Source organism: Osmerus mordax, chromosome 24, assembly GCF_038355195.1.
Source record: "Osmerus mordax isolate fOsmMor3 chromosome 24, fOsmMor3.pri, whole genome shotgun sequence".
NCBI lineage: Eukaryota > Metazoa > Chordata > Actinopteri > Osmeriformes > Osmeridae > Osmerus > Osmerus mordax.
The window spans coordinates 5,118,336-5,130,036 of record NC_090073.1 but is presented as its reverse complement, the minus strand read 5'-3'; the positions used below and the strand labels follow the sequence as shown (position 1 = coordinate 5,130,036).

The following is an 11,701-nucleotide window of genomic DNA, read 5'->3' as shown; positions in this document are numbered from 1 at the left end:
AGTCTTTGTTGCTTTCCATTCCTCCCCCATCTCAGATTTCCTCGTGGCATGTGTGTTTCTATTCTTTGACAGTCAGTCCTATGTCTGTATTGTCTTTCGTTTCTCTCTCTCTCTCACACTCCCCTCTCGCTGTCTGTGTACAAACGCAGTCCAATCCTAACCCACCCAGTCTGAACCGCCCTCACATAGCTAATACATAAACATGAATATAAACGTATACATATATTTGTGTGTATTATATACACACACATGTAAACGTACATGTGTATATATACTACCTGCACACAGATACATGACTTAAACCTGTATTCTATATTAGAGATGGGATTGGATTTGCGTGTCATTTTCATCGAGTTAAATAAACTCCAACAATCTGTTATTTTTTTTGTTTTGTTGCCGTTGTCCCTAATGTGTTGGACATTTCTGTCTCTCAGGGGAAAGTGGAGGTAGAGGCGGGAAACGAGAACATGAAATTTGAAACGGGACCCTTCTCTTTTTACGGAGTCATGGCCCTCAGTGCCCCCACTCTAGGTAAGCGTCCTCTCACGCCGTCTCTCCTTCTCTCACACTGTCCCTCTCTCTCCTCCTCTCCCCCCTGCCTCCTCACCCTCACCCCCTCTCTCCTCCCCCCAATTTTTTTTTTCTTATCCACCTCTTTTCTCCTCTTTTCGCCCTTTATCCCCCCCCCCAAAAAAAGTTATATCTAGTGATTTGAGAAATGCAACGATATTAAGAGATGTCAGGTTCATAAGTTATCTTTACTGTCGGTTCAAATCGTAGTGAATGTTGTTGTAGGTTCACCTTGTAGTGTATGTTGTTGTAAATGCTGACACCTAGTGGAGAGAAGACCACAGTGCACAGGGCTGTCCTAAGATCCGGTCGGCGCTGGGGTCTTACTGAATGTGTCACGCAACAACTGTGTCATGTGAGGCTAAGGGGAGTAGTCTGCTAGGTGGATGATGTGCATCAGTGGTTTAAACTTTATACCTCTCCATCTTCACCCCTTTCTCTTTCTTCCTTCCTTTCTTTCAATCTGTCTGTCTGTCACTCACCTCACCAGTCTGTGTTCATTTCAAGTTGGGAATGTTGTTTACATTTGTTTGTCAGTTTGTCTTAGTTCTGTGTTTCTGTCCCCCCCCCCCTCCTGCCCCCCCCCCCCTCCCCTCTCTACTTCCTAACTCAGAAGATCAGCTCCCTCCCTCAGGTACACGCAGTGAGAGAACAGTCGATCCTCTCTCTTTCTATCTCTCTTTCTCTGCTGTCACACACGCAAACAGGGCTGAAGCCTGCAGAGGGAACACAGCCAAATGCAACTTGTATATGACCAGGGACACGCTTTCCTCACGCATGCACTCTCTTTCAATCTTTCTCTCTCTCTCTCTCTCTCTCTCTCTCTCTCTCTCTCTCTCTCTCTGTCTCTCTCTCGGGTAACCTCCTGTCCCTCCCTCCCTCAGTGTCGACGTCTCGCCCCCGTCACCTCTCTCTTAAGAGGTTCTCTCTCTTCTCTCGGTGGCCAGGTAACCTCCGGCATGTCTGGGCCCATAACACTGAGGCGGGTTTAGCTCGTTATAGTAGTGCGCCACTAGGGTTCTATAGCTAGTAGTGTTCTAAACCTGGGATCTACTAGGGTGCCTCTAGGGTTCTATAGCTAGTAATAATAATAATAATAATAATAATAATAGTAAGGTTCTAAAGCTGGGTTCTACTAGGGTGCCATTAGGGTTCTATAGCTAGTAGTGTTCTAAACCTGGTATCTACTAGGGTGCCTCTAGGGTTGTATAGCTAGTAGGGTTCTAAACCTGGGATCTACTAGGGTGCCTCTAGGGTTCTATAGCTAGTAGAGTTCTAAAGCTGGGTTCTACTAGTTTGCCACAAGGATTCTATAGCTAGTAGGGTTTCATAGCTTGTTGAGCTCCATAACCGGGTGGTAGTGGGGTTCCGTAGCTATCAGGGTTCCCCTCATCTGGGTTCTAATAGTGTCGTAGTAGGGTTCTATAGCTGGGATCTACTTCGTAGTTGGGTTCTGTAGCTGGGTTCTTCTAGAGTCGTAGTGGGGTTCTGAGGTAGCGTCTAGTTTGTAGCCTAGTCCTGTACTAGTAGATCAGAACCAGATACAAGTCTTTCTCTCAAATCTCTCTGCAACCTTCAACTAGAACCTCACTCATTTCATTTCCTAATTGTCCAGTTCCAAATCCAACCCTAGTACCTAGCCCAGTGCCACTTCCTAGAGCTCTGTTAGCGTCCAGACTGGTCTGGTACTGGGGGTGTGGGAACCGTTCCACCTGGCCTTTTGATTGGCTATGACGTGGGCATCCACCATTTTCTCAGTTCCTCTCCTGTCTTGACTTAAGAAGTGCCCGAGGCTTGGGCTTGCTAGGGTTCCATGGGGAACGAGGCCTGCCATCAGCACCACCAGCGTTTTTCCTGTTAGAGATGCTAACATGCTAATGATGCTAGCGACAGCGTAGTACAGTAATGACACGTGTGGACCACTAGAGGCAGACTTCACCTGTGGACCACTAGAGGCAGACTTCACCTGTGGACCACTAGAGGCAGACTTCACCTGTGGCTCATGCAGCCATGTTGGTCTGTGATGTACAGTTTTAAGTCTTGCATGTGGGTCTCGTGGGGGACAACCCCGGTTCCTTTGTTACCACATCTAGGTGAGCCACATTCAGGCTGAGCAATTCAGTAGTTGACTGCGAGGGAATGAAATTGACCTCACAGCGGGCATCTACAAACCTTTTTGTTTCCCGATCAAATGGGAGGAGTCAAATCAAGAGCCCCCCATGTGTTTCAGGCAGGTCGGGACCCAGGTCCGTGTTTGACGCAGAAGACTCAAAGAAAGATTAGCATAAACGTGTAACCGGTGTTCGGAGTGGGCCCGAGGTCTTGACCCCCCTCAGCCCCCCTCCCTCAATCTGAACACTGCTTCTAACTAGTTTAGCAGCTTGCTGGACCGACTCTGACAACTAATCTAACCAACATGTCCAGGTAAAACAGTCTCCTATGACTCACTGAGGCCCCCCGGTGGACGTATCCTCCCCTGTGGTAATATCTGCTAGTACGTCTTCTGTGGGGGCGGGGGGGGGGGGGGGGGGGGGGGGGGCGGGGGGGCGTAGGATAGACAGCACTGCGGGGGTCGAGGGAAGCTTGGATGACGCCAGCTTGTGAACGGCGCCCTCTGCTGGTAGAGGGATGTGGCAATCAAATTTCTGCTGGCCGTGTCAAATTAGACCCAGGGGTCTGCTACCCTGTTCCTGGAGATCTTACCTGCCTGTTGGTTCTTGCTGCAACCACACTTATTCAACCTGATTCAACACTCGTTACCTGATCAATCAGCTTATTATTAGAAGCAGGTGTGCTAGATTAGTTTTGGAGCAAGCACCTACAGCAGGTAGCTCTCCAGGAACAGGGTAAGAGACCCCTGAAGTAGCCAAACTTAACCTTTTTCTAACCTGCTCCCACAGAATCTGAAATGATGTGCGGATCTTCTCGGACATTAACATTGTTCATAACTTAATGGTTTCGGGAATGCGACGTGTGTGTGTGTGTGTGTACGTGTGTGGGACAGCATGTCTTAACTCATTGTTTGGGTGTGTGCAACAATGTTTTTGTGTGATTCATCCACATTTATCATCCATATATATATTTCCTCATATTTCCTTCTAATTGTGTGTGTGTGTGTGTGCGAACATGCAACATGTGTTTCTGGGTGTGTGTGTCGATGGTGTGTGTGTGTGCGTGCGTGCGTTCCAGAGTTCCGCTCCCCGTCCCACCTGAGCGGTCTGAACCGGACGTCGTCTCTCGGAGGGGCGGACCGCCAGGAGTCTCTGTCGGTCAGCGGCAGCAGCAGCCAGCTGAACAGCAGCGCTCCCTCCCCTCAGTACACCCCCGACTTCTACGTCCGAGCCCTCACCGACCTGCAGTTTGTCAGGGTGGGTAGGACCCGTCCTTCCTCTCTCTCTCCTCTCCATTTCCTCTCAGTCTCTCCTCACCCCTCTGTCTCTCCTCACCTCTCTGTCTCTCCTCACCTCTCTGTCTCTCCTCACCTCTCTGTCTCTCCTCACCCCTCTGTCTCTCCTCACCTCTCTGTCTCTCCTCACCCCTCTGTCTCTCCTCACCCCTCTGTCTCTCCTCACCACTGTCAGTCTCTCTTCTTCCCACGGAGGGACAGAGGGACACCGTCTCACTTTCACGTCCTCTCTCTCCACATCTCCCTGCTCTCTCGTAGTCTCCCTGTCTCTTTCCTCTCTTACGGTCTCTCTCTTGTCCTCCCTCTCTCCTTTCTCCATATTTCCCCACCTTCCTTCTCTCTCTTTGAACACAGGGACAGAGTGACAGAGACTCTTTCACAGAGCCACTTTCCCTTTCTCATTTGATCGATCTGTACCTCTCCACCCGGTCTCCACAGATAACCAGGGCCCAGTACCAGAACGGCTTGATGGCGTCCCGTCTGGACAGCACCCCCCAGTCCCCCGAGAGTGGCCACACCCACCGCACGGAGGCCACGCCCCCGGTCTCCACCACGCCCCCGGAGGCCGCGCCCACGCCGGAGAACGGCACGGACGAGACCACCTCTCTCCTCAACGAGCAGACCCGCCTGCCCACTCGCACCGCCAACCACCACAGCCAATCAGAAAGCAGCATGTGACATACGCCGACCGATGCAGTAGGCGCGGGAGAAAGGGACAAAGGACGGTCTGGGTGTGTGTGTGTACACACAAACACGAGTATACACATCTTGCTCAAGCAGCAGGGTCCAAAGACACAGAACAGACCACACGCACTCCGTTTGTATATATGTGCAAGATGAACGCAAATACACACACTCGTGCCATTGGCCACCCTTAACAAAACAATCAAACAGACAATTTAGCCTTACATGACACAGAGACTTGTGGAATCTCCTTCTACATCCATCAAGAGGTGTGTGTGTGTGCGCGCGTGAGCTATACAAAGGCTTTCCCTGAGGGAGAAGGGGTGTGTGTGATGGTGGTAGCGGTGGGACGGGAGGTAGACTTGCATTTTACATGATTTAGATGGTGTTTATTTTGTCATTTTTATATTAAAAGGGGCCTTGATACGTTTGTAAGATGCCTGCACACACCTCCCAAGATCTGTCGCTTGTTCAGCTCATCACTCGGGACAAACCTGGTGTGTTCTATGGGCTGTGTGTATGCATCCATACCTGTGTGTGTGTGTGTGTTTGCGCTACACCCTCTTTGCTGTCAGCCTCCTGCCTTGTCCCTTTCGTTAGGCCACCAACTCTTTCCTTCCAATTGGCCTTCAGTAGAAGGAGCACCTGAGCGAAAGGACTGGTGTCTGCTGGGTAATGTAGTATCCATCCTTCTGCGCGTGTGGCCCGGCCCAGCCCCATCTCCTCATCCGACCGTAACCCCCTCAGACGAGTACCAACATGAGACAGAATGACACCATGTGAGATTGTATTTTAGTCATATTTTAATATATATATGGATTCTGAGGGGGGGTGAAACCTTATTTATTCGTTCCGCGTGTGCTGGAAAACGACGCTCGCTCTCGAGTCCCTCTTGTTGGTTTTGCGCGTCACTTTCGTCCCGTCAGCGCGTTAGAGAGGGAGCCGTACCGACGTCCCTCAGATTCCTGTTCTGAATCCCTATTGGATGCAGCCGGTCATGGAGCGTTTCCTGTTTTCCCAGGAAGTTGAGGAGGATTCAATCGAGATGGACGAGCGGTCAGTCGTTATTAAGACAATCGACATGATGTGTTGGGTGCTTTGACTATGACCAGGTTCCAGTAGTCTCATATATATCTGCCTCTCCTTGCCATCTGTTCTCCTTCCTCTCAGAAGCCCCTACCTGACCTCCTAGGAGTGAAGAAAAGAGGGGCGTGTTTGAGAGGGTTGGAACCAGGCCTTAGGGGGACTGGATTAGCCCTGTAGAGGGGGGGGGGGGTGATGGTGAGAGGTTGGGGGAAAGGTTGAGGGTCAAGTGGGAGTCGGGGAGGGGGGAACAGAAGGGGTGAGTGTAATCTGGGTTCTGACGGTACCCGAACACGGAAACAGAAACCAAAAGATAAAGAGACCTCCACTAAAGAGAATCTATTCTCTTATATGATTGATTGCATTTATTTTGCATATAACTGAAGTTGTGTATATTCCCCTTTACAAAAAAGGAAGTAGATCTTTTATTGGAGCTGTTATAAAGTTTGGTAACAGAAACGGTGGGAGCGGGCAGTCTAGGACAGACTCACGGATCTCCAAGATGATCACACAGGCAGTCCTTTTCATATCGCTATGGTAACAAAGCATCATTCAACCCCCTGATTTGGGTTTTCTCTGTGCTGTTGTGCCTGACAGCTTTCACATATCTGCTGCAAGTGTTTATATAGATATGGAAACGGATCCGGACTTGTGCTTGTTGGAGAAGGAACAAGGTTTTTAATAGTGGGATAATAGAGGCACAGTTATGAGTCCAAAGAATGGGAAATATGTTTGTGTGTATGTATGTGGGGGAGGGTAAATTAAATTCGCTGGAAACAAATCTATGGAAAATGTTTACTGTGCAGGTTTGGAGTCATGCAGGCAAATTAAGGTAATGGATTGTAAAGGATTTTTTAATCAAATTCAGAATTTATTATATGATGCTGTTCAATATGTTAACTAGGACATTACAGGTTGACATTGTAAGATGATTTGGAATAAGCCAAAAGATAATGTTTATATAGGTTTTCAGATGTTGTATTTCTTGTGTTTAATTCAAAAAACGGCAAATGGTCTTGCAGTGAATCGAATGCTACTCAGTTATCAGAGATAATCTAGAAAACAACAGGAAGTCTTATGCTACCGAACCAAATATAGTCACAGAGGCAGTTTACACAGTCATTATCTTAGTACTACTAGAAGGGACCCGGCCCAAGGGTTTAAGCGGCCTTAAGGCACAGCTATTGTATTCCCTCACCTGGCCCTCTGACACCCCATTGTTATTGTGGTGAGACCAATACTTATTATTAATTGCTTAGGGTTTACCCAGGAGAAACCAGAAAGGGTGTGTTCATCTCTTTCCGTTCTGGATGGATCCCAATTGGTTACTCATCTTTACCTCACAGCGGAGCGTCCATTGTCGAGCTTTCTTCACTTCCTGTTCCTATGAGCATGGTAGGCTTTGTGTTACAACTTTTGGCCTCAACCCAACACAGCCAAACCGTACCACAGAAGCAATCGGTACTGGTCTTGTAGAATGCTGGGGTCCTCTCATCTCCATGGTGTGGACATCACTTTGTACTCTACTAACTCTGCTGGTCAGCAATACCTTGTAGTAGCACTCCTGGTCCCTCAATACTCCATTGTAGCCCTCCCTGAAACAGGTTAGGATTTGCCTGGGTTTTATTTGATTGGATAGTTTCTTGCTGGTTTCGTAGATGTGGATGTATGTTTTGAGTCCAGAAGTCTGTGTTTCCTGGTCGGTACCAAGTCATGACCCCTCCATCCCCTCCGCCCATACACACCCTTAAAGGGTACATGGTTTTCATCCAGTTTCTTGCTCTGTGTTTTTTTATTTTTTTACCTCAGAACACTGTCAGTAATTGTGATGAACAATTATTATTATTATTTTTTATTGCTTTTATTTACTTTGTTTTGTGAGAGTAGGAGTTTATTCTGACTGGGTGAAAAGAAATCAGTTTTTGTTCTCTGGCATGCATTAACTTAAAATTGAAATGTGTACATACCGTTTTATAATTACTATCGGAATATGTTTTGAAGATGAAGAAAATTCTTAATAAACTGGAGATATTATTCTCTACTACTCTGTAAATGTTTCATATTGTTTCTGTGAGGTTTGGGCTTGCTTGTTCATTTGTGTCTGGACTGAACTAGTTGAAACTAGCTCTGCATACTTAAGGAAATCGTTCTGAGTTTTAATGCATGAATGGTATTTTAACACTAAAACGATATGCACTTTGTATATGCACTGTGTATGTTGCTTTGGATAAAAGCGTCTGCTAAATTAATAAAATATGTAGGAATGCACTTTAATAACATTTCTGTTTTTGAATGTAATGCCAAGGAATGTGAAAACGGTAACGGTATGTTCCATATTTATGAGGAATGTTCCCAAAAGTAGACAAATGAAGCCTGCGTGAGTATCACCGCTGAAATCTGGGCCATATCGGTTTCTGATTGGGAGATTCGCCAGAGGACATGGGTGAACCAACGCTTTAACAGGGAAGTGAAATTTGAAGCAGAGGAAGGCAGCGGTGTGTCAAAGTTTGTCTTGAGTAATACTAAACTGCTTTTTAACAACACTGATTACGTCTGTGGGAATTTCTCCATCCAGTCCAACCCTGCCTAATCAACACGGGGAAACGTCAGGAAATTCTCAAATTCCCGTCCTAGATTAACAGATCAAAAGGGTTGGCCACAACATTTTCCAACATTGGTATAATAACTATACATTAAAGATATGCATGTGGATTAAAAAAATATTTTTATTGAAATAATTATGAGGAAAGTCAACAAGGAATAACAGTTCAACTAGATCAGCTAGTTTGTGCAACACCAACACCTCATGGCGGTCAATATATTGACTGCTTTCCATATTAATATGACTGATCTAAAAGAAAGTGGAACTGTTCACAAACAACCACATTTCAACAATCATTTGACATGACAAAAACATGTCATTAAAACTGTCCAATACCAGGACTGCTGGCAGAAGGATGTTTTATCACTAACATCTCAAACTAAACAGCGATGCATTCATGTAACATGCTCCTTGAAAAAAATTCCACTGGTTTGTAGCAGTCACAACTGGACCCAACCAATTGTAACTTTACAGACTTTAAACCTCCGTGACACCTAGAGAGCACAGGACGTGATGCGGTGTGAGATGATGAGCCATTGGAATTTTTTTTATCTTAAAACCCGCAACATTTTGAGATGGCCTGAATTAGTACATTTGTCAAGTGTATGAATGCGTAGAACACACATACTTGAGTCATTTTGGTAAACTGTTCAGCTTTGATATAATAATCTTCTGGAATTTATACAATACATATATACGTTTGTGTTTAAAGATTAGTATGAAAGCTGATCATAAAAACAAGTTGTAGTTTTGTTTTATGAATTTTTGATTATAATAAAATACATTTTCTATACATAATATGTATATCTTTTTATTCATTTAGTCATTTAGCAGACGCTCTTATCCAGAGCGACCTATTATTCAGATGAACAATCTGACTTGTCCAATGATTTTGAGTTTTTGTAGACCAAGAAGAGAAGCATTTAATGATCACACAGTGTTCCACATTATACTGTGATTCAACAGCACAGGAAAAGTGTCATACAGTTTAACACTTGTTAAACTGGTTTACCTTCTTAGCCAACTCCATAATAACCACAAAAACCAATGTGCGTGTTACAACAAAAAGTTGATCTAAACAGAAGCTTCCACTCTTGTGTGTCCGGTGTGTCATCACCCATACCACAAACCGTGTCTGGTGTGGCTGTGATGGTGAGAGAGATCCATCCCACTTCCTCTGCAGGGAAATCCCAGACAAGCAGACAGTGGGTATATAAACCTGCATGTCCGCACCTGTACTCATCAACCAACTGCTTCAAGGACAACTTGGAAGAGAACACAGCAAAGAAAACCTATTGACTACCATTTATAGAGTATAATCTCTCACAGGTAAATATCCTTTCTGTATATTTTTCAATTACTGCTACATTAATGTAGTATGTCTTTTAGAGAATGGGGTTTTGACAGTTAATCTTGAATTATTGTTGAGTTATATCCAGATTATGTGAATGGTGTTACAGAAATGAGTTAGATAACATTTTAAATTCAATGTTTATCTGTTGCAGATCTAACTTTAAACACAACATGGAGTTTCTAATGAATCAGTGTCCAACAATGGTGAGTACCGTAGCAGGCCAACCACAACCACAAAGCCACAGATGTACAAAACAAGTGAAACAAATAGTGTCATTAAAAACATCAAGTAAAAAAAAGGTTCTCCTCCAAACCTTGTTCACAGACAACATCTGAGAGTCACACCTGGAGCTCCAAGATGCCCCATGGCGTGGGCCTGGAGATCTCCCATCATCCCCTCTCCATGAGGCGGGTGGCGAACCTCATCATCGCTCTGGAGCGTCTGAGGGACCACCAGAGGACCATGAGCCCCGGGTTCAGAGATGAAGACCTGCTCAGCTTGATGCTGGAGAGCGTGGTGGAAGGTAAGCCAATCAGGATGCATCAGACTAGCGTCGAAAGAGCCATATTAGGCTTTTTCTTGTGTTAGTATATTGAACCATGAGTATTTTAAAACGTGTTGGGATTGGTCGGAAAAGTATCTTGGGATTTCCAACAGTATGCTGCGGTTTGTAGTGCCATGTCATAGGCATCTCCTCTTGGCTGTTAGTGATCGAACAAAGTCGTTTACAATAGATAACCCTTAAGCAACACCTTGACTGAATCTTTCCCAAGCAAGATGGAACCGAGAAACGCTCACAGATCACTAAACGTAGTTGCTCTTAACCCTTGTAGAAAAAATGGTGCATCATACGGAGGAGGCCGACCAGTGTGAGGAAGGCGCCAGAATAAGTGGTTTCAGAAATCTGGGTGAGGAGGAAAGCGCCCGGATAAGTGGTTTCGAAAAAGGCCAGGGGGTGGAGTGCAGTGTGGTGGACTGTGACAAGAAGCACTGGGTCCTGATGGCCATGGAGCTGCAAGCTGTGAGGCTGCAGAATGGCAATGACCACCGCAAAGGTGAGAATCTCAACCAATTATATCAATCAATCAATGTATTATTTATAGAGCACTATTAAAAACAACAGTCTTTGACCAATTTGCTGTACAAAAACATGGGATGTCATCCAGTACAGACAGGCACAAAACAAACATGAAACAAACATGAAACAAAGACAGACAATAGACATGTCCTCATCAACATCAAATCACAGTTCAATGGCATGGTCAATGCTAAATGTATGTTGAGGTTTGGTGGGTGATACATGTAAAAACTAATTTCCCCCTGGTTTTCTCCACAGTGCGTCTGAACCTGTCTACCTACAGGCCTCCCTCATCTAGTCTGGCGGGAGCCAGACCTGTGACCCTAGCCATCAAGGGCACTCAACTCTACCTGTCCTGCTCCAAAAACTTAGGAAAACCCACCCTGGGGTTGGAGGTATAAGCAACATTTTAACTGAACACAATTTAAGAGCAACATTTTATAATGGTGAGGTCGGCATTCTCATCATTGACATTGTTCGTCACAATTAAGATGAAATTCACTCAGAGGTGAATGAAAAGTGTGACTTGACATTTAGTGAAATTGACCTCTACCCTTGTTCCCTTAGGAGGTGAAGGGCGACTTAACGAGGATCCCTACGGACAGCGACAACGTGCGCTTCCTCTTTTACCGACGGGATACGGGCGTGGACAGCAGCACGCTCATGTCCGCCCTATACACCGGTTGGTATATCAGCACCGGAGTCCAGGATGGTGTGGATCGGCAGGTGGATATGTGCGAGTTGCCACCCAAGCAGCGTTGCACCAACTTTACCGTCACGAACTAAAGACAACAGTCAAGACTGTCACAGTGTTAGAAATAGAACATCGTATATTTCGTAGGGATTATGTATGTACTAAGTACAGGAAGTTTGCACGAGTGTATTGACTTTACAGTCAAAGTTCACCACAAGATGGTGCCATTT

The 11,701-nt window shown here is 45.6% G+C and overlaps 2 protein-coding genes across 4 annotated transcripts in view; both read left to right on the top strand.

Moving 5' to 3' along the window:
* LOC136932922 (metal transporter CNNM4) overlaps positions 1 to 5,914 on the top strand; it is a 16,883-nt gene extending 10,969 nt beyond the window's left edge. Inside the window, exons 5-8 of one of the 3 annotated variants that reach the window (XM_067228235.1) lie at positions 435 to 531; positions 1,184 to 1,204; positions 3,760 to 3,938; positions 4,415 to 5,914. In XM_067228235.1, the coding sequence (XP_067084336.1) occupies positions 435 to 531; positions 1,184 to 1,204; positions 3,760 to 3,938; positions 4,415 to 4,654 (537 nt within the window). In that variant the 3' untranslated portion in view covers positions 4,655 to 5,914. Of the gene's footprint in view, positions 1 to 434; positions 532 to 1,183; positions 1,205 to 1,454; positions 3,602 to 3,759; positions 3,939 to 4,414 lie in introns of those variants that run through there. The other 2 variants (XM_067228236.1, XM_067228237.1) reach the window with 2 other exon arrangements.
* A 3,646-nt stretch (positions 5,915 to 9,560) lies between these two features.
* LOC136932557 (interleukin-1 beta-like) lies at positions 9,561 to 11,701 on the top strand. Its single transcript, XM_067227693.1, has 6 exons — positions 9,561 to 9,674; positions 9,851 to 9,902; positions 10,024 to 10,222; positions 10,533 to 10,754; positions 11,036 to 11,172; positions 11,345 to 11,701. The coding sequence occupies exons 2-6, from the start codon at positions 9,870 to 9,872 to the stop codon at positions 11,561 to 11,563; spliced, it is 810 nt and encodes a 269-aa protein (XP_067083794.1). The 5' UTR covers positions 9,561 to 9,674; positions 9,851 to 9,869; the 3' UTR covers positions 11,564 to 11,701.

Excerpts from the sequence above, each read along its gene's own strand:
- LOC136932557 (XM_067227693.1), top strand. The coding sequence starts at position 9,870 with ATGGAGTTTCTAATGAATCAGTGTCCAACAATG. Across the intron at positions 10,223-10,532 it reads GCTGGAGAGCGTGGTGGAAG|AAAAAATGGTGCATCATACG; the intron begins GTAAGCCAATCA and ends TAACCCTTGTAG. Across the intron at positions 10,755-11,035 it reads TGGCAATGACCACCGCAAAG|TGCGTCTGAACCTGTCTACC; the intron begins GTGAGAATCTCA and ends TTTTCTCCACAG.